The sequence below is a fragment of the Notothenia rossii genome, assembly GCF_949606895.1.
Source record: "Notothenia rossii genome assembly, chromosome: 2".
NCBI classification, from domain to species: domain Eukaryota; kingdom Metazoa; phylum Chordata; class Actinopteri; order Perciformes; family Nototheniidae; genus Notothenia; species Notothenia rossii.
This window is the reverse complement of record NC_136904.1, coordinates 1,434,777-1,456,192: the sequence shown is the minus strand read 5'-3', so window position 1 is coordinate 1,456,192 and position 21,416 is coordinate 1,434,777. Positions and strand designations below refer to the sequence as shown.

General features: G+C 42.3%; 2 protein-coding genes across 5 annotated transcripts in view; one reads left to right on the top strand and one right to left on the bottom strand.

Annotated features, from left to right (window-relative positions):
* The window catches only part of LOC307027944 (uncharacterized protein), a gene marked incomplete at its 5' end in the record, with an annotated part of 249,562 nt that overhangs the window by 186,261 nt on the left and 41,885 nt on the right, over positions 1-21,416 (bottom strand). The gene's annotated exons all lie outside the window — the stretch shown is intronic.
* Positions 1-21,416, top strand: part of LOC307025924 (uncharacterized protein) — an 82,593-nt gene that overhangs the window by 51,445 nt on the left and 9,732 nt on the right. For 2 of the 4 annotated variants that reach the window (XM_079660909.1, XM_079660910.1), the window contains exon 4: positions 351-2,570. The exons of 1 other annotated variant lie outside the window; for it this stretch is intronic. In XM_079660909.1, coding sequence (XP_079517035.1) covers positions 351-1,942 — 1,592 coding nt within the window. In that variant the 3' untranslated portion in view covers positions 1,943-2,570. Of the gene's footprint in view, positions 1-350; positions 2,572-21,416 lie in introns of those variants that run through there. One more of the 4 variants, XM_079660908.1, reaches the window with a different exon arrangement.

Here is a 21,416-nt window from a genome sequence, read left to right as displayed (position 1 = left end):
CACCTCAGGAAAAATACAGAGGGCCGGACCTCGTTGAGTTCAATGGGGGGTTAAGGCCATGACTGCACTTCATTTGACTGACCGCTCTAGTTACCCTTCTAAATCATTAACATCTCTATTTAGAGCTGCCTTAAAAACACAAAAGGCAATCCGAGTCCCAAGCTTTATCCACATGTGACTTTAGGGGTACCAAACATAACATGTTGGTGCATAAATGTAAAAATATATTAGCCATAGGTATTTATGATATCAATAAGGAATATACAAATAAGGGGTTCAAAATGGGGCTTTGAGCGGTGACCCAACATCTATTCTCTAATGTCTCTGTGTGTGTTTCCTGTTTCCTGCAGACATCCAGCAGCTCGTGGTGGTTAAAGAAGAGGTTCCCCCTGAGCAGCAGGAGTGGAGCTCCAGTCTGGACCAGGAGGACCCAGAGCCCCCCCCACACATTAAAGAGGAACAGGAGGAACTCTGGATCAGTCAGGAGGGAGAGCAGCTTCGAGGGCTGGAGGAGGCTGATATCACCGAGTTCACATTCACTCCTGTCCCTGTGAAGAGTGAAGATGACGAAGAGAAACCTCAGTCCTCTCAGCTTCATCAAAGACAAACTGAACACCTGGAAACAGAAGCTGATGGAGAGGACTGTGGGGGACCAGAACCAGCCAGGAACTCAGATCCAGAGAGACATATACAACCAGAGACTGAGGACAACCCTGGAGACTCTTCTGAACCTGAGACTGAAGACAGTGATGATTGGAAGGAGACCATAGAACCAGCGTCAAACTCTCAGAGGAATAAACAAGACCCTTTCAATGATTCAAGACGTAGTGCAGGAGGGAAAATATTCGGCTGCTCTTCGTGTGAGAAAACGTTTACACAGAGAGGAAATTTAAATCGGCACATGAGAATCCACACAGGAACGAAACCATTCAGCTGCTCAGTCTGTGCGAAATCTTTTGCACAGAGGGGACATTTAAAGGGACACATGAGAATCCACACAGGAGAGAAACCATTCAGCTGCAGTGTTTGTGACAAAAGATTCACCCGGAGCCGGTCGGTCAAAATCCATAAGTGTGTTATTCGTCAGTCCTCACAACTTCATCAAACTCAAACTGAGGAGAACAGAGAGGCAGAGCCTCCAGCCAGCAGTTCAGCTGAACACATGGAAACAGAAGCTGATGGAGAGGACTGTGGAGGACCAGAACCAGCCAGGAACTCAGATCCAGAGAGACATTTACAACCAGAGACTGAGGACAACCCTGGAGACTCTTCAGAACCTGAGACTGAAGACTCTTCTGAAACTGCCATTGAAGACTCTTCTGAAACTGACACTGCAGATTCTACTGAAACTGAAGACCGTGCTGATTGGAAGAAGACCAGGGAACCAGGTTCAAACTGTCAGAAACCTAAAAAAGACCCTGTCTGTGATTCAAGACGTAGTGCAGGAGAGAAAGCATTTGGCTGCTCTTTGTGTGAGAAAAGGGTTAAACGGAGAGGAAATGTAAAAGACCACATGAGTATCCATACACGAGAGAAACCGTTCAGCTGCTCAATTTGTAAGAAATCTTTTACAGTGAGAGGAAGTTTAAAGGACCACATGAGAATCCACACAGGAGAGAAACCATACAGCTGCAGTGTTTGTAGCAAAAGATTTACCTGGAGTCATTATGTCAAAAGACATAAGTGTGTTGGTCGTCAGTCCTCAGAGCTTCATCAAACTCAAACAGAGGAGAACAGAGAGGCAGGGCCTCCAGCCAGCAGCTCAGCTGAACACATGGAAATAGAAGCTGATGGAGAGGACTGTGGGGGACCAGAACCAGCCAGGAACTCAGATCCAGAGAGAAATTTACGACCAGAAAATGAGGACAACCCTGGAGACTCCTCTAAACCTGACATTTTCCAAATCAAATCTGCATGTGCAACAAAAAAAGAGGACAATTAATTAGTCCTTCGACAATTCACATGAGAAAAATCTGTGTAAACTCTGTTTGACAATATCATATATATGACTTCATAAAAACTCCATCTTTTTCAACAGAAGTTTTGAAAATGTTTAATGTTTTTGTCATACTACTTTTCTGATTTATACTATACAGGGTGTCCGTGGGGTCTTAAAAAGTATTAAAAGTTGATAAATCAATTTAACGAAAATTAAGGCTATTACAAAGTATTAAACTGCATTTTCCAAGGTATTAAGAAGGTCCACAGCAACGACAACATGAAACACCCTTTAATTTACTGAAACGACATGTCGGAGAAACCCCCCAAGGCGGCCCCATGCATAGCGCGCCGTAAAATGCTGCTTCTTATTTTAAGTTTGGTTGCCTTGCTCCGCTCTGTTGGGTAGTATCGACTACGGTGATGATAACGGGTCCCAGGGTGGGTAGACCGGCATATCCCCATAGTCTGGTCCTATATGATCATTTTCTGATAACGATGAAATAACCCCGCCTCCTTCTCCCCACGTCTCCTGCAGCTGCTGGGCTGTCAGAAGAGGGGGAGGAAAAGAGAGGCAGGCACCGTTTATTAAATATTATTATATTATTATACAGAGAACTAGGGGTGCACCGAATGGGAAATTCTTGGCCGAAACCGATACCGAAAATAGGAAACAGTTGGCCGAATGCCGAAAGTTCGAAAATGATTAATAGAAATATATATATATATATATATATATATATATATAATCTATACATTTTTTTACCAATGTTGTTCAGCTGCCCGATTATGGAAAAATAAATGATTATGGCAAAACTTAGCAATGTAAACAACATTGTATCATTTCGATACCGAAAGTACAATATATTGAACACTGTGCTGCTGTCATTTCCCCCTAATGATAACCTGAGATGGTGAATTATAACTCACAATGAAAATTGTTGAGGAAAGTGGGTATAGAGTAGACATGTAGAACTAGATAAGCTTATGATAAGCCAGCCTTGTCTACTTATTAAGTGGGAGGTTCTTTTTAATGAACAGTAGCTTCTCTGCTTTATCAGCCATAAGTCTGTTCCTCTTCTCATCAAGCACATGAGAGGCAGCGCTGAACAGTCTCTCGCTGTCAGTGCTTGTGATTTGATCTTACTCCGCATATTTGTCCGGGTGTTTTGATTTCAAGTGGTGGAGTAATCCTGAAGTGGTGAAAGTCTTTGCAGTTACACCCCCTCGAGAAATGTCAGCTGAACACGTTTTACAAATCGCAATCCGCGCCTCTTTCTCTGATATTTTGAAATATCTCCAAGCGGCAGACATGTTGGCTGTGAGCCAGCCGCGAGCATGGTCGCCGCGTTTTGATTACGTCATCACAACAACACGTTAGCTTACCAACGTAACCCTGTTCTCTGACATTCGGTGGCCGAAAGCCGAAAGGGCCTTTTTAACCATTTTCGGCGGCCGAATATTCGGTGCATCCCTACAGAGAACAGTCGTTATCAATTTGTTTTAAAGTTCAATAAATAACGAAGACCTCTGACCGGCACTTTTCAAATTTTGTACGGAAGATTTAAACTTTAACAGACATGTTGACCGGCAGAACATTTTTTTAACGGAAACTCTGCCGCACGGTCCCCTCAGAAGAGGCGGAGAGGTGGGTGTTTATCATCTACTGGTGGACTACCTGAGAGATACAGCAGGAGAACACGCCGTCCACCGCGGAGAATAAACAGAAGGGCAACCATGCTCCGGGTTCTTCTTCGCTGCTTTTGATGTATTTTGTGGCGGCAGCAGCGCCACTTACAGGCCTGGCATATGTACTACAGCGTTTCCAGCGCTCTCATTTGAACGGACACGTTAATGAATCGAATGCGTGTGAACGGAATACTTTTTTGCGTTTGCGTATGCGTTTTACCATATGCGTCCTCGTGGGGCCGGGGTCTAAGCCAAACTATATCCGGTCACAGAGATCTGCTATTTTAAAGTAAAGTCAACACATATCGACCCTAAATATAGTCTATATTAAGAACGAGAAAAGTCTTAACATATATATCCTTTTTTGTAAACATATGACAAATGTGTGAGGGTGATGACGTCAGAGCATCGTCCTATGTGCCAGGGCTTAGCCCCGGACAGCCCCAGCCCAATTTAACCCCTGGGTATTTGTGAGGGAGCTCCTATATGGCATTACCCCGCTGAAGCTCACCAAAGTTTAACATATTTCATAGTTCAAAGTTTTGTCAATTGTTTTGTTTATTGGTCAAATACTGGTTTCTAATGGTTTCTGAGGAGTTTTACTGGAATGAAAGAGCACAGAGTACAGAAGCAACAAAGCAGCATACTGCATTAAACCTGACCTTCACAGAGAGGTTGAAGTTCATGTGGAAAGGAGGCTTCAGTAGTCTGTCTGCACTCTGTTTAGTTGTGCTATCTTACAATCAATAAAGTAAATGTGAGGTAAAGTGTGTCGCCAAGGTAACCGGTTAGAACTCAAAGTTGCGATGAGGTCTTAAAATGTATGGAAAGGGTCTTAAAAGGTATTAAATTTGACTTCAGTATTCCTGCATATACCCTGCTATAACCACTGACTGATTAATCTGCAGAGTAGTTTCTCTAATAATCTGTTTGGTTATTGAAATGTTGTGACTTCAAACTTCCATTGGGATGTTTTTGATAGTTCCTGTTGAGTTATCAGTGTGTTCTGGTCTAAAAGAAGAACCAATGACTTATTGATCTAGAGAATGTGTACGATGTTTTCAGTTTGATTCTACTTTGCTTATATTATCAAACCAAACTAACCTGCTACTATTAGATCCCTTGCAACTTTGGATTTGTTTAAGCATGCGTTATCTCACTTTCACCTGGTCTGCTCTTGTTATCTATATCTGTTAGACACTACTGTCTATCAAATTGTAATAATTGTATGTATTACTTCATGAATTTTACTTAACAGACGGTACATGGTTTGTCCTGGTTTGTCATGTTTTGCTTTCTGATATTTCGTTCAGGGTTAGGGTTGTCTGTAAGTTGTTGCTTCTGTCGGGACCCCCTTGAAAACGAGATGGTGCATCTCAAGGGGTTTATCCTAATACATAGATTTCTATATAAAAGATAAATCATCTGATATATTTTGTAGATATTTTGGCCCCCTTGTCTAGCTCCTCCTTTTCGATCAGCTTGAGTGAATGCTCAATTTAACATCTCTCTTTCATAAGTGCTCCACCCAGGTGTCCCTAAAAAGCTTTAATCTGATTGTATGTCTGAGGAACAGCCACATTGGCCTTCTTGAGTGCAACCGCTGGCACAGTGGTGAAGTTTATCTGACAACCGATGATTCTTCGTCGTTTCTGGTGATGGCATATCTATTCCATCCTGGAAGTGTCCCACGTTGGATTTGGAGGTGAACTGAAAGAGACTGATGCCTGTGCCATGGAAGGAGCCTTTAGCTGTGGTACTTGATGGGTTATGATCAAGGTTGTCTAGGGCGCTCACAGTGAAGAGCCCTTTATGTAGCTGAGCAGGACACACAACAGCATTCTTCGCAATGTTCTCACAGGTGGCAGTAGCCAGTTGATTCTCCATTTCGGCAACCCGATCATAGCTTACACTGATGCCCAACTCATACAGCTGTCCAATCAATTTCTTTGACCTTGTCTGCATGTGCATACTGAGTCCCATGTAGAGGGGCCCTTTTCTTACACTTAAACAGGATGGTCTGTGAGATAATATGGCAGGCCTGGCAGTCAGCAGAGCTCTGATCCTTATGGTCGGCTCCAACCAGTATCATGGTCACCAGGGACTATAGATTGGTGGGGATGGAATTCTGCTGGCATTCAGAGGGGAATGATGCATTACATTTGAATCCATTGGTGTCAAATATAACAACCGCACAATTTTGGCAGCCTAGGCCAGAATCAGTACATCGTCTTCATAGTCCAACTTCAAAGCCAGCTCAAGCATTTCCTGCATTCCCTGTTCGAAAACAAGTCAAACATTCACTCCATCACTCTGCACCTGTGCTTGAGGAAAGTGCTTTAGGATTTGTTCCATGAAGCGAACCTTGTTGATTTCCTTGCGGATCCCAAGATTGAGCAGGCCGTTTTCATACAGTTCACGCAGGGATGAAAACTGGTAGTGGAATTGACCACTTTCGACACCATTTTCCAAATTGGTGAGGAGCTCTACAAAGACTCTGACTTGGATTTTCTGCTCATGTTTCTGACTGTTAGAGCAGTGTTGGCATTGCCTCTTTGGTGAACGATGTCGATTTCGAAGTTCAGCCAAGCAAACCAGGGGATATTTTGCCTCTAATGCAATGAGGTCACCACCCCCAATCCTGGTCAATAATTCATTTTCTTACAGGTCTTTGGCCATAACCCTGACATTGTTATCTGCCTTAAGAGTCATGAACTCATGAAGTTTTCCATCAGTGTTTGCAAAAATATGCATGTGCTCTTATCCAGGGGCTCACGATGTCGGGGTCGTTTCTCATCTGCAGGGGTATCAGAAGATCCAGCTCTCTCCCTCTTCCGTGCTCTTTCCAGTTTGTTTAGATTTAATTTTGTGTGACACGATTCATGCCACTTGGCTCGATGCCTAATGAACTGGTCTACATTAGAGATGTTAAGATTCACCGATTCGCATCGGTGCACCGGCATAAACGTTCAAGATGCGAGTGCACCGGTTGAAAGAGTGCACATCGGCTACAGTTTGGGTTGAACTCGCGATGCATCGATTGCGTAGCGTCTTTGCATCGGTAAAAAACCGATTCATTCATATAAAATCCCCTTATCTTGTCAACGTTCAGCAGAGACGATCTTTGATATTTGCTTCGCCACTACGGAGAACGAGAGTCTCAGTTATCAACACACACGGAAGTTGAGGAGAAAGAGAAACACAGCGCAGCGAAAAATACCTACAAATCAAACGTTTGGCAACACTTCGGATTGTTCAAGAAAGACGGTGTAATAGTCATTTATGCTATATAGTTGACCGCAGGTCATGGAGAGTAATAAGGTATCCGTAGACCTTTGTATGAGGTATCTTTATTACTTAACAGGTCTACAGCCATGATACATAGATCCGTCCTAGATGCGGACTTGCATACACACAGTATCACTCCGCAGCCGCACCCCATCAGTAACGTCCTGATGGTCTATGTGCGCGGCACTATTACTACAGACGGTCAACTTGAAAAATCACTCGCAAATTGTTAACGATGCCGAGCCGCTTTAAAGTACACAAGTAGTACGAGGAACTTAGCGACGCACATAAAGAGGCGACATGGGGTCTGCGGCTGAAAAGAGAAACCTGAAAGTGAGACATATGAGTTAAATCACTCAGTGAGGTGTTCTGTCAGAGAGAGGTGTTTAGCTTACAGCAGCCTGTGACGGCCAATAATAATTTAAATGTCTTCCTTACTGTAAGCAGTTATGAAATACCTGTTTGTGAAAGGTTATTTTTTTTCTTTATTGTTCAGATAGAAACCAATGCTTTCTGCTCACTGGTGTGTTAGCCTCTGAATGTTAAGCACATCAGGCTGGCAGCTGTATGGGCATTGCTCTATGGTAGCTGTTATTTGCACATTGTTAATCATGAGCAATGCATCCTTACATTGTTTAACTGTGAGGTGTTATACAATTGTACTCTGGAGAGCTTTTAAAGGTAAAAAAATAAACGGCATGATGGGATGTGCAGTACCAAATATGTAAAGCACTTTTTTGTTAATGTATGATTTGCTGCATATAAGGAATAAAACAAAAATCCTCTGTCGTACCATATTGAAGTATCATTATTTTTGCATCGTGTTGAATCGCATCGTATCGCCCCGAATCGCATAATGTTGAATCAAATCGTATCGAACTGTATCGCAACAGGGGTGAATCGTATCGCATCGCATCGCCTGGTGTTTCAAAGGTATCGTTAATGTATCGTATCGTGGTAACGTATCGAGATGCGCATCGCATCGGCCTCAGTGATGGAGATGCACATCCCTAGTCTACATCAATGTTTGCTTCAAAAGTAAGTGATACTGGCAGTTGATTCAGCTCACTGAAAGCTTTCACATTGTCCAGGAACGATTTGTATGGATTAGAAAGGTCTTCAGGTCCGCTTGCATTTAAAGGGCATCGGAGTGTTTCAGTGGTAGGCTTGTAGGTGCCATAATTCTACTCACACCAAGTTCATTATTTGTATTATTATTTGTTTACGCCACTTTTATTTGTTTGTTGAGCACTTCTGGTAATTGTCACATGGGTGTGGTTTGTTTATAAAAGTCACCAGTTTCTTGTCGAGTGCGGATGACAGAGGGTGAGCTTTTGCTGTAATTTTTTCTGTTGACCGTTTTATCCATAGTTACTGTGTTTTGATTTTGTTTATTAAATATCGCAAAACTGTCTTGATTCAGTATGGACTTTCTCTTTGTAAACACGTCACAGTTTAATAGCCAAGCTTAGCCTCCCGGCGACTCAAACTGAACTGGAAATTGAGCCGTCACATTAAATCAACAGAAAAAAACGGTGATTCCAATCAGAGACCGAACAGGACGGACCGGCCAGCTTCCTAGGCTTACAGATCGCTTGGATGCTTCGGATAACGGACTTTTGGAACTTTTAGACCGTTTTTCCCTAATCGATATGGACTGGGGTAGCCATGAGGACTCACTGATGGAGACTCATTGACTGCAGCGCACAACAAGCTGAAAGCGGTAGGCACGATTATTTCCTTTCTTTTGTATTTTTGCTGGACACAGTTTGACCGCTTGTCCATTGGGGACTTTGTCTTTGTTGTGTGTGCGTCAGAGGTTGCGCTAGACTTTTTCGCTGCCCGTCATTTTGACGGACAGGATCTTAAAATCTCCGTCAAAATCCATTATTACCCGTCGGTCTGTAGCCTACACAACTGACGGGGGGGGGGGGGGGTGGAGAGCACGCTCGTGAACTGTCAACGGGGGGGGGGGATTAGCGCCGGTGTTGTGTTGTGCATGCTCACTGCACCTCGCGGGAGCGCGCCACAGCGTAAAGCACAAACTCCCAGAGATTTCAATGATTTCAATCAATCAATCAATCAATCAATGTTTATTTATATAGCCCAATATCACAAATGTTACATTTATCTCAGTGGACTTCACAGTTTGTACAGAATATCAGTATGACAATACGACACCCTCTGTCCTTAGATGATTTGTACGGCAAAGTTACCCCTAGTTGCCACCGGGTCCGTCTGCGCCGCGTTACCGCTGTGCCGCGGCGTCCGCAAGGATCGCGGCCACTTTAGTCAATGGTTGTTTTTCCACCAGACGCGCCGCGTTACGGCTCAGAAGCGTCCCAGAAGCGTCTCGCCGCTGGGCTCCGCTCGAAATAGGATTGAAGTCTATTTTTCGACGCGATGCAGCCGTAAGGTAATGTCGCGCAGGCAGGAAGTGGAACGTTCAGAGCATATATATATAGGCCTATATACACACACACAAACACATTTTGCAGACCCTATCCCTCCGTAGTCTTTCAAGTAGGAGGATGCCAGCGTTCTCCTCCGGTTTACAGGCACTGTGTAAAAATATATAGAATAATTATGATGATGAATTCATCTTTGATTCATGTCGTTTATAACTGGAATATTACAATTATTATTAACTTTGTCTGTACAAAGTAGTCTGTCCAGGAAATATGCCCAAATCAACTAAAACTGCGAGCCGGCAGGCAAGACGCTCCGCTTCTGAAATGCTTCTGAAACGTGCCCGGTAGGGTATGACGCCGGAGGAGGCCGGACCAAAACCGCGGCGCAGCCGTTATGCGACGCAGACGGACCCGGTGGAAACTAGGGGTTAGGTCTAGAAACGACATAAGGGCATAACACCGGAGCCCTGCTGCCGTGAAACTTTGGCGCTGTTCTGAGTTAGGTTCTAATTCGTCAAAATGACGGACTGCTGTCAGATTTTTCCGTCATACAACCTGGTGACAGCATACCAAATATTGGTAGCAGGAAAAGCTCTGGTGGCTCAAGATCAAGAGTTTCCGCCACCACATCCGCACACATAAAAGCTGAGGCCGAAGTGGCAGCCATGAAAGTACTCCAGAAGCTCCTAAAGGACAAACATGTCCTGGAAGCACAGGAGCAGGAATTGAGGCAGAAAAAAGAGCAAATGGAATTAGAAGGAAACATTGCTGACACCATTGCAAAAATGGGGCGAAGCCCGCGAGCTAGTTCAGGCAATCAACTCGAGCACTTATGCTGCATTCATACATAACGCCCCTTGCCACTCTACAACCAACCAAACAGAGTCTCCTTAATATGCCGCTCTATTTAACCTGCCAGATATCTCTCTATGCATTGCTTGCTGCTGCTATTGCTGCAGCTACCTCTACCACCACCCCAGCTTCCACCTGTAGGCTCGGGGGTTAGTTATTCGATCATCACTCATCGTGCTATGTATATCTATGGAGTGATGATGCCCGAGCCCAGTCGCCAAACTCAACTATATGCTGCTTCTAATAAACATGTTAAAGAAACACGTGAGTTGTCTGACTGAAATGAAACTGTTGGCAGCCCCCAGGGGATCAACTAATTGTTCTATATGGCATGCAGTCCTATTCTGAAACGGGACCAAGGGAAATACAGTTTGTACCATTAAAACAACCAATAGTAACCACCACAGACAGAGCTGTCACTAACATTGATACAGTTCCCCTAACACCCAATGCAGGCATCAGGAATCTAGATGAACATCTACATGTAGCATCTCCAGATCCAGTAACTGCCACAAGCAACATTGACAAGTGCAATATATTTTCAGTCATGGAAAAACAAAATGAAATAGCCAATTTATTAATCCAGCAACAGTGTTTATCATCCATGCCCAAGAAAGACAATCCAGTGTTTAATGGTGACCCACTTCAGTACCACACATTTGTGAGATCTTTCGAGTTCAATATTGAAAGCAAAAACAATAACCCCAGAGACTGCCTACCGGGAGCAATATACAACAGGACTGCCCAGAGACCTTGTACGGAGTTGCCAACATATGACCTCAGACAGTGGATTCAGCAAGGCCAAATGGTTACTACAACAGAACTTTGGCAATGAACATAACATTAATACAGCATACATGGAAACGGCTCTTTCATGGCCATTAATAAGGGCTGAGGACATACCTACCTTAGAGGATGTTGCAATTCGATGGAAGATGTAAACTACATGTTTGAGCTCAACATTCCAGCAAACATGCTAGCCATTTTAAAGAAACTTCCATAGGCTGAGGGATTTATGGAGAACTGTAGCATGTGAGATCCAGGAAAAACACCACCAAAGAGCTGCCTTCAAGATATTGTGGAATTCCTTGAAAGGCAAGTAAAAATTGCTACAGATTCCATATTTGGGGACATTAAAGACCCCCCTCTCGTAAGCAAAGACGTAAGAAGGTCACAGCCTCATCCAAGTGGAAGCATCTTTGCAACCAATGTGAAAGTTACAGAAAATAAATATGACAGAAGCACTGTAGAGAAAGTGGTCTGCTGTGGAAAACTGCTTGTATTGTATTGTGAACATGCTCTGGAGATGTGTCCACAGTTAGGAAGGAATGACACATCATGAACAAATCTAATTTCTTTAAGAAAATGGTCTTTGTTTCGGTTGCCTGTGTAAAGGACACACAAGTAAAGACTGCAGGAAGCTAATGAGGTGCAACATATGCAATCTAAATCATCCCAGAATGTTGCACATCTACCAACAAAGGAAGGAAATGGAAAACGAGCAGGAGGAAATGGAAGAAGTACCTGCAAACATTGCTGAAGCCTCAATTCAAACAGGTGGCCTTACTGGGGCTGGTGAAGATGGTTGCAAACTCTCCATAGTACCAGTCCAAGTTAAAGCCAAAAAGGGGAACACAACAGTGCATACCAATGCATTCCTTGACCCAGGCAGCACTGCTTCGTTTTGCACAATACAAACAAGGAAGAAGGTCCAACATTCTGCTGAGAACTATGGGTCAAAGGAAGGTCATTGAAACCAGCATTGTGCCAGGCCTAGAGGTTGCTGGACTGGATAACAGTGACTTTTGTGATCTCCCCGGCATATACACTCAGAAGACTATGCCCGTGCACACGGGAAACATTCCACGTCAAAACGACATCAATCAATGGTTGCATTTGAGGGATGTTTGTCTACCTGAAATTGAGTTGCTGATGGGTTCAGATGTTCGAAAGGCCCTTGAACCAATTGATGTAATCAGGAGTGTGGAGGGACGACCTTATGCCGTAAAAATGGACCATTAGGAGGATGTCCTGATGATACTCAGCACAAAACTTCAATGAGTGTAAACAGAACATCAGTTGTGCAACTTTACAAGCTGTGGGAATAGCAATTCAAGACTGACTTTGCCGAATGTGGGAGAGACATCCAAGAACCTTCCAGGGAAGACCAACAGTTCTTGGATCTGGTTTCAAAATCTGCCCACCTAGTCAATGGACATTATTCAATTGGATTACCATTGAAAGAAAAGGAAATATGCATTCCCGACAATAAAAGTGTTGCTGAGCAACGCATTCTGAACAGTAAAAGAAGATTTAAGAGAGATCCTTCCTTTCATTCTGATTATACCGACTTCATGTCTGAGATGATATCTAAAGGCCACGCAGAGAAAGTACAGGATCATGTCTTGGAACGTGTCATCTGCTCAATTGCATAATTTCACTGACGTTTGCGAAGAGGGTTATGGACCTGTAAGTTACCTGTTTCTGCAGAACAACTCTGGCCATTCACATTGTGGATTCGTAATGGGAAAAGCAAGAGTGGCTCTGTTAAAGCCAGCCACTATCCCTTGCATGGAGCTGACTGCCGCTACCATGGAAAGCCGAATAGGCATCATGTTAAGAAGGGAGCTACAGATTGAACTATCAGATTCTGTATTTTGGACAGACAGCATTTCCACTCAAATACATCAACAATAACAAATCAAGGTTCAGAACTTTTGTGGCCAATAGAGTTTCGGAAATTGCCAAAGTATCAAATGCACTACAGTGGAGATATGCCAACACCATGGACAATCCAGCAGACATGAGTTCTTGAGGTTCGACTGTAAGATATTTTCTGAAGAAATAAATCTGGTTGTCCGGACCTCAGTTTCTTCTTTGACCTCAAGAAGAGTGACCCCAAAACCCTCATGGATTGAAAGTAATCTCACTAGGACTCTGAAGTCAGGAGCATAACCGTTAACACTACTCAGATCATGTACGAGGAAATAGATCCCATCCAACAATTAATCCACCACTTTTCCTCTTGGAATGGTTTAAAAAGGGCAGTAGCATGGATGCTCAGACTTAAAAGATTGCTTCTGAATCGCAGCAGAAAGAGAAAACAAGCAAGTGTTGTTCTTGCTCAGCTAATTCCATATATCAAATAGGCCTATCACAAAAGGATAGATGGAATCTCGACAGGCAAGAAAACAATGGTCTCACAGTTGAAGAACTGGCAAATGCTGAAATAGAGGTAATCTGTTTTTGCCAAAGAAAGAGGTACGCCAACGAAATCTCAAATCTGAGAAAAGGAATAAACGTCAAGAAAACCAGCCACCTTCATAAACTCAACCCCATCCTGGAAAATAATGTGATACGGGTTGGTTGTTGACTTAGCCGGGCAGCAATGCCGGAGGATATGAAACATCCTGTCATCGTGGCTAAAGACTTTCACATTGCCGATCTTATTCTGCGAAATGTTCATGAAGAAGTGGATCATGATGGTCGCAGCCATGTGTTATCCCGACTACACCAACAATATTGGATTCCTGGAGCTACCGTAGCAATAAGAAGAACGTTGTCTGTCGGCGTATAAATGCTACTCATGGACAACAACAGATGGCAGATTTGCCCCTGGGTAGAGTCTCTCCTGATGAACCTCTATTCACATATGTTGGAGTTGATAATTTCGGATCCTTTGGAGTGAAGCGTGGAAGGAGCATTGTGAAACGTTATGGCGTCATTTTCACATGCTTAGCAATAAGAGCAATTCACTTTCAAATGGCATCATCTCTTGACACTGATTCGTTCATCAATGCGCTACGGCAATTTATAGCCTGACGTGGTCAAGTAAAAGAACACCGATATGACAATGGCACTCATTTTGTAGGATCTGAACGCGAGTTGAAGGAGGCAATTGAAAGTTGGAATCAAGATCAGAACCACAATACACTTCTCCAGAAAGGAATTAATTGGATCTTGCATCCCTCAGCTGGCTCACATCATGGAGGTGTTTGGGAAAGATTAATCAGATCATAACGAAAGGTTCTCAACTCCACTCTGAATGTACAAAGTCTTGACGAAGAGGGACTTAACACAGTCTTAAGTGAAGCAGAAGCCATTCTCAATAGCCGTCCAATCACCAAAGCTTCTACAGATCTAAACGACCTAGAAGCACTGACACCGAATCATCTTTTGCTCCTTAAGACAACACCATCCCTGCCACCAGGACAGTTTCAAAAGGAAGACATTTACGCTCGCCGCAGGTCTAGACAAGTTCAGTATATGTCAGAATTATTCTGGAAAAGGTGGATTAACCTGTTAAGCCCCATGCACTGAGCGATCAAAACTCGCGACAGGGGAAGAAAACCCAGACATCACGACGTAGCTTTAGGTAGCCAAAACAGCACATGTCTTACCTTTTGCTTTTATTCTGATCAAAAGTTGTGTTCAATTGCATTAAAACGATAAAAACGCTTCTAATCCATAGGTTAATCCAATGTGTCTGTGCAACCCAGTCTCACGGCATTTCGTGTTGTAGTCACAACATTTAATCTATTGATTCGTGTTCACCAACACGGTTTTTCCACTTTTTTCGAAAAAAGCAAAAGCAATGTATTTCTATTGGTAGTATGTTTCGTGCCTGCACCATGTATTTTTGTCCGGTCGGGTCTTGGAAGACCAGAAGCTGTGTGGTTCATAAAAACATGTTCTGTGGTAAAGTTTCCCTTTGCACTTTTATTTTGGTATTAATAAGATCGGGACTCTTATTTTGAAGGAACTTGAAGTGAATGGACAACGGAGCAGAATGTACATATATATTTCGCCTCCCAAGACTTTACACATGTCCTCTTTGCTTTTTGTTCGGGTTCACCTTGCGCTTTATCAGTTAAATCACTTTGAACATTCATTTGAGATGTTGACGGGTTGGCCAAACTTTTTACCCCACGGTCAAACAATTTAATTTGCTTCGCCATTTGTTGTAAAACAAACACATGGCGCACCCAGAGCCCTATAATAGAATGCACCGTGCACGTGAGTAAACGTGCATCGCGTTCTGGCTCCGTAATCACACCAATGCACGTGCAACTTAAGTATCAGGTTCCGACTGGTCACAACAATAATTAAATATCACTCTTAATACAACAGATAATTCACATTTATCTCTTTTGGGGTGCGCATTTCGCTGTTTGCTGTCCTTATTTCTTTATGTTAAAAACTGGTTGCCACTGATGGCAACCAAAGGCCAAGAAGTGGTTGACATTTTTTCTGAATGGTTGCCAATGGCAACCTGGCAACCGTTACTGTCGAGCCCTGCATTATTTTTGCATTTAAATGCATTTATTTTATCATTAATATGGTTCCCTGAAATAATGCACCACCCCAGGTCCTGTATATACTTTAGTCAAGCGTTTTAACACTTTTTTCACTATCATGGGGCTAAATTCAATTCCGGGTAATTCGGAGCACAATTGTACCTTTGACTATTTAAATGTATTTGTATTATATATATTTGGGCTAGGAAAGTGCAACCCAGTCTCATAAAAAAACGTGTAATAACTACGTTGGTCCACAACGTAGAACGTAGTATTTCTACAAAAACGCCTCTGAAATTGTAAGATCCCTACGTTTTTTTCACCATTCATTCCAATGGCTGGCGTCTATGTCACGTGATCTTCACATTTCTCCCTGCAGAAAAAAAAACATGGCCGAACTTCGTTTTATTCTCGGTGTAAAATGCCTATTTTAAAGTTAGTTTGGCCATTAAAATGCGTTTTGATGTCATTTGATGCGAGAAATATGAGTTGTTATTTCAGATTATGTGTGCAGTGGATGTAAATGATCTTTAGTTTGCTAGTTATTACGAAGATTACTTCAGGAAATTGTGTCTATACAACGTTTTCATTGTTACCAAGGTGGTTACTAGAGACGCTGCTATCGATATTATTGTTATGTTGTGTAACTGTTTGATGGTGTTATCTTTATTGCTACCTCCTTCCCCGTCAATTTATAGTGTTGGTCCACAGCGCAAACGTATTAGTTTAACAAAATCCGCATCTAAAATGGTGGCATAGATACGTTATTTTCTCCTGTGCACATAACGGCATTGTAATACACGGTTCGGCTGCATTAAATATTACATATCTGCTGTAGTTCTCTATTTATAGAGCCCTGATGAGAAGACTTCTAGACAAACATGAGGAACTGCCGCCAACACTGAAAACGTGACCTGGATCATAAATATATCAGCAATTAAACAACAGCTTACATTTCTTTTCACACAACACGTCTCCTTACAGTATCAACACTAATTCGGCTGACTTTTATATTTGATCCAATTGGTAGATAGCCTGTATTTACACCATAAAGGTGCACAGCTGATATAAAGGGACACCTGGTGGTTAAAGCATGTTATTGAATTTCATTATTTTTATTATTAGATATTAATAGGATCCCTATAAAGTATATTAATTACTCGTTATTCTCTACTAATAGTTAATTAAAGACTGTATATAATGACTATTTTGCACATCCCTTTCAAGATTTCCTAAGGTTTATTGACATACACAAACGGTGTAGTTATGTAATGAATGAAAAACTTTGTGTATACCTCCAGCAATGTTAACTATGTTTAAGCACTTATTTTAACTGATATTATACATATGTATTATACTCTTATATAAGATGTATGCAGATAGTATAAGAAATGTGCAGAATGATAGTTTAATGGTGGAGGTATTCACACATATTGATAGATGTCCTGTGATGCACTGTTGAGGAACCTGTGACCCAAGATTTTAATCTCCGGCCTTGTCAGGTATTGAACAATCAATAAATAAAGAACGCAGAATGCACATATAGTTTCATGACAAATATCTACTGTCTATTTGTAAATATCTCCTAAAACATACAAATAAAGTGTGAAATGTAGGCCTGTTACATACAGGACTGTCTCAGAAAATTAGAATATTGTGATAAAGTTCTTTATTTTCTGTAATGCAATTAAAAAAACAAAAATGTCATACATTCTGGATTCATTACAAATCAACTGAAATATTGCAAGCCTTTTATTATTTTAATATTGCTGATTATGGCATACAGCTTAAGAAAACTCAAAAATCCTATCTCTAAATATTAGAATATCATGAAAAAGTATACTAGTAGGGTGTTCAACGAATCACTTGAATCGTCTAATTAACTCGAAACACCTGCAAGGGTTTCCTGAGCCTTGAAAAACACTCAGCTTGGTTCAGTAAACTAAATCACAAGTATGGGGAAGACTGCTGATCTGACTGCTGTCCAGAGGACCGTCATTGACACCCTCCATCAGGAGGGTAAGACACAAAAAGACATTTCTCAAAGAGCAAGCTGTTCACAGAGTGCAGTTTCAAAGCACATCCACAGAAAGTCTGTTGGAAGGGGGAAATGTGGCAGGAAACGCTGCACAACCAAGAGAGATGACCGCAGCCTTAACAGCATTGTGAAGAAGAGTCGCTTCCAGAATTTGGGGGAGCTTCAAAGACAGTGGACTGAAGCTGGAGTCCAGGTATCAAAAGTCACTGTTCACAGACGTGTCCGGGAAATGGGCTACAATAGCCGTATTCCCATGGTCAAGCCACTTCTGAACTCAAGACAACGGAAGAGGCGTCTGACTTGGGCTAAGGAAAAGAAGCACTTGACAGTTGCACAGTGGTCCAAAGTCCTCTTTTCAGACGAAAGCAAGTTTTGTATTTCATTTGGAAGTCAAGGCGCCAGAGTCTGGAGAAAGGCTGGAGAGGAGCAAAATCCAAGTTGCTTGAAATCCAGTGTGAAGTTCCCACAGTCAGCGATGGTTTGGGGAGCCATGTCAGCTGCTGGTGTTGGTCCACTGTGTTTCATCAAGCCCAGAGTAAATGCAGCTGTGTACCAAGAGATTTTAGAGCACTACATGCTTCCGTCTGCTGAAAAGCTCTATGGAGATGAGGAATTCATTTTCCAGCATGATCTGGCACCTGCCCACAGTGCCAAAACCACCAGTAACTGGTGTACTGACCATGGCATTACTGTCCTCGATTGGCCTGCAAATTCCCCTGACCTGAACCCCATAGAGAATATGTGGGGTATTGTGAAGAAGAAGCTGAAAGACACCAGACCCAACAATGCTAATGAGCTAAAGGCCGCTATTGAAGCATCCTGGGCATCCATAACACCTCAGCAATGCCACAGGCTGATTGCCTCCATGCCACGCCGCATTGATGCAGTAATCCGTGCAAAAGGATTCCCAACCAAGTACTGAGTGCATTAATGGACATTTTCAAATGTTTGATTGTGTTTTGCTGTTATAAATCTTTTTTTTTTACTTGGTCTGAGGAACTATTCTAATTTTTTGAGATAGGATTTTTGAGTTTTCTTAAGCTGTATGCCATAATCAGCAATATTAAAATAATAAAAGGCTTGCAATATTTCAGTTGATTTGTAATGAATCCAGAATGTATGACATTTTTGTTTTTTTAATTGCATTACAGAAAATAAAGAACTTTATCACAATATTCTAATTTTCTGAGACAGTCCTGTATTGTAAATCGCTTTGGATAAAAGCGTCAGCTAAATGCAATGTAATGTAATGTTTAGTCATTTTGTCCGACTTGCTCTGGAGGCTCGCCTACTGTACATGAGACGTTGAAATCTCGCGGGACCAAGACGCTCGCAGCCTTGAGTGCGAGGCGCGGCGAGGCGGCGCAGTTCCTCTCCACGGGCTGCGGAAGCGAAATGCTTGATGGGAAACGACTCGCTGGTATCTCGAGCTGAGCGTTCATTGGTGGTTTTTACCCCGTGCTGGTGATGAAACTCTCCAATTGGCTCGGCAAAAGTTTGTTGTTGTTTTGTGTCAGTTTTACGTCGCCCCTCCATTAACATTTTTCATAATTGTTCCACAATGTTTATAATCATGAAATTAATATCCATATATGTTATACTATATTTGGACTGCTTACCGTTTCCATACTTTATATATCTTAGCATATTCATAAACACTGTTCATACTGCTCACAGGCTGCTGTGTGTATCTAGTGTATTCATACCCCTCACTGTTTATTCATCATTCAATTCATTCTATCTTTTATTCTGTAGATTGTGTACATTACTTTTCACTTTACTGCTTGTTGCACTCCTGGTTGGAAGCTAAACTGCATTTCGTTGTCTCAGTACCTGTAATCTGTGCAATAACAATAAAGTTGAATCTAATCTTGAGCAGGAACAAATGTATTTACTTAGTACATATCTGACATTAACGATTAAACACATGCGTGCATTCTTTAGAAATGCAAACCGAGTCAAGCTGACTCCGGAGGTGGCGGTATGCACCTTAAAGTTGTTTGCAATCCGCTAAAAAACCGAGAGAAGAAGAAGAAGAAGTCGAAGAAGTAGAAGAAGCCGACAGCCTCGGCACGGCCGAAAAGACACGCCGGTGCGGGACTAACCAATCTGAGTAGGGCGACAGGACGCTCATCGACGGCCAGACATCTATCGATGGCTCTAAATGTGATAAAATATCATTGTTCCAAGTCATCTGTGACAACTTAACAGTTCATTTAAAAGCTTAAAAACTGTTTATTTTGTCAGTAAAGTTTGATAAAGCTGGCGAAGCTATGCAAAGTAATAGCAATTACATTTAAACAGGAAGTACCAAGACATGTGGAAGTCTGCTTGAAATGATTTCTTTATTAATTACCTATTTTTGCCGTTGACAGTGCTTATGTGCATCTGAAATCCTCCTCCTGTAGCCTCGACATCATCCCGACAGGATTTTTCAAAACTGTTTTTCATTGCTTGGCCTCAGATATACTACACATAGTAAACAAGTCTCTTCAATCAGGTGTATTTCCAGGCCCTGAAAACTGCAATAATTAAACCACTCCTAAAAAAGCATAACCTAGACAAAACCATAATGAATTACTACAGGCCAATATCAAACCTTCCCTTTTTAAGCAAATTGAATGAAAAAGCTGTTTTTCAACAGTTGAGTAATTTCATGTTTTTAACTGACGGTTTTGATGTGTTTCAGTCGGGCTTTAGACCTGACCACAGCACTGAGACTTCACTTGTTAAGGTCTTAAATGACATCCATTTGAAAACAGACAGTGGCAGAATATCAGTGTTAGTATTATTAGATCTCAGTGCTGTCTTTGACACTGTTGACCACAATATATTGTTAGACCGTCTTGAAAACTGGGTGGGAGTTTCAGCAACAGCTTTAAACTGGTTTAGTTCCTACTTAAAGGACAAAACAAACATACAATAAAACATTAAGTATAATAGGAAAGCATCCAACCGGAAAGTGTACACACTGTAGCCAGCCAGAAACTGTTGAGCATGTTTTACTGCTTTGCAGGAAATATAGTACTCAGAGAAATGTGTTTTTCCAGACACTGAAGAAAGCAAAATTCCATGACTTGTCGCTATCAGGGCTGTTAGGGAAAACATCTGGCAATATATATTGTGAGATTATTACATTTCTAAGAGAAATTGATCAATTTAAAATAATCTAGAGTTTTAGTTCTTTGTTTTGTTTCTTTTGTTTCTTGTTTTCTGCTTAGTCTCTTGTCCACACTCCAGTCCAGTTGGTGGTGGTAATGCACCTACAAGTTGGTTTGCCAACCGCCAATAAACAAGAAAGAAGAAGAAGAAGAAGCATAGTGTGTTTCCGGAAGAGAGCGGGAGTAGCAGCAGTGATCAGTCTGTCTCCAGTTAGCTGTATAACAAAGTCCTGAGGAAACACAGCGGCCTCCCAAGGAACAGCCTGCCTGTCTGCCTCATTTCAGAGTGGGTTATTGAAGCCGAAGCCTGGTGCTTCAGTCCGGGAAGACTGCAGAGAGTCCTCCCCTGTATTCCTCCACTACGGTCTGGGAGCAGCATCTATCTCCACTGTTGCTGTAACCATGTAAATGTCCCTCTGTGGGACCAATAAAGGACTTCTAATTCTGCGGACAGACAGAAGAGAGGGGGAGAGGGGGAGAGGGGGAGGGGCGGGGTCCTTCTTCTTTTCCCGGCTTTGAAGAGTCCTCTTCCTCGCAGCCCACCATATCCCAGGATGCAATGCGCGCCGGTGACGAGGAAACAAAGAAAATGTCGGTCCGGTCTCAGACAGAAAGCAGAACGTCAGGAGTAACTGATGCATGTGAGTATCACTTTAGGGTTTATTGTAATTTCAATGAGGAGAGACTGTTTTGATGTAACAATATATATGTATTGCCGGGTATACACGGATGAATGTAATGG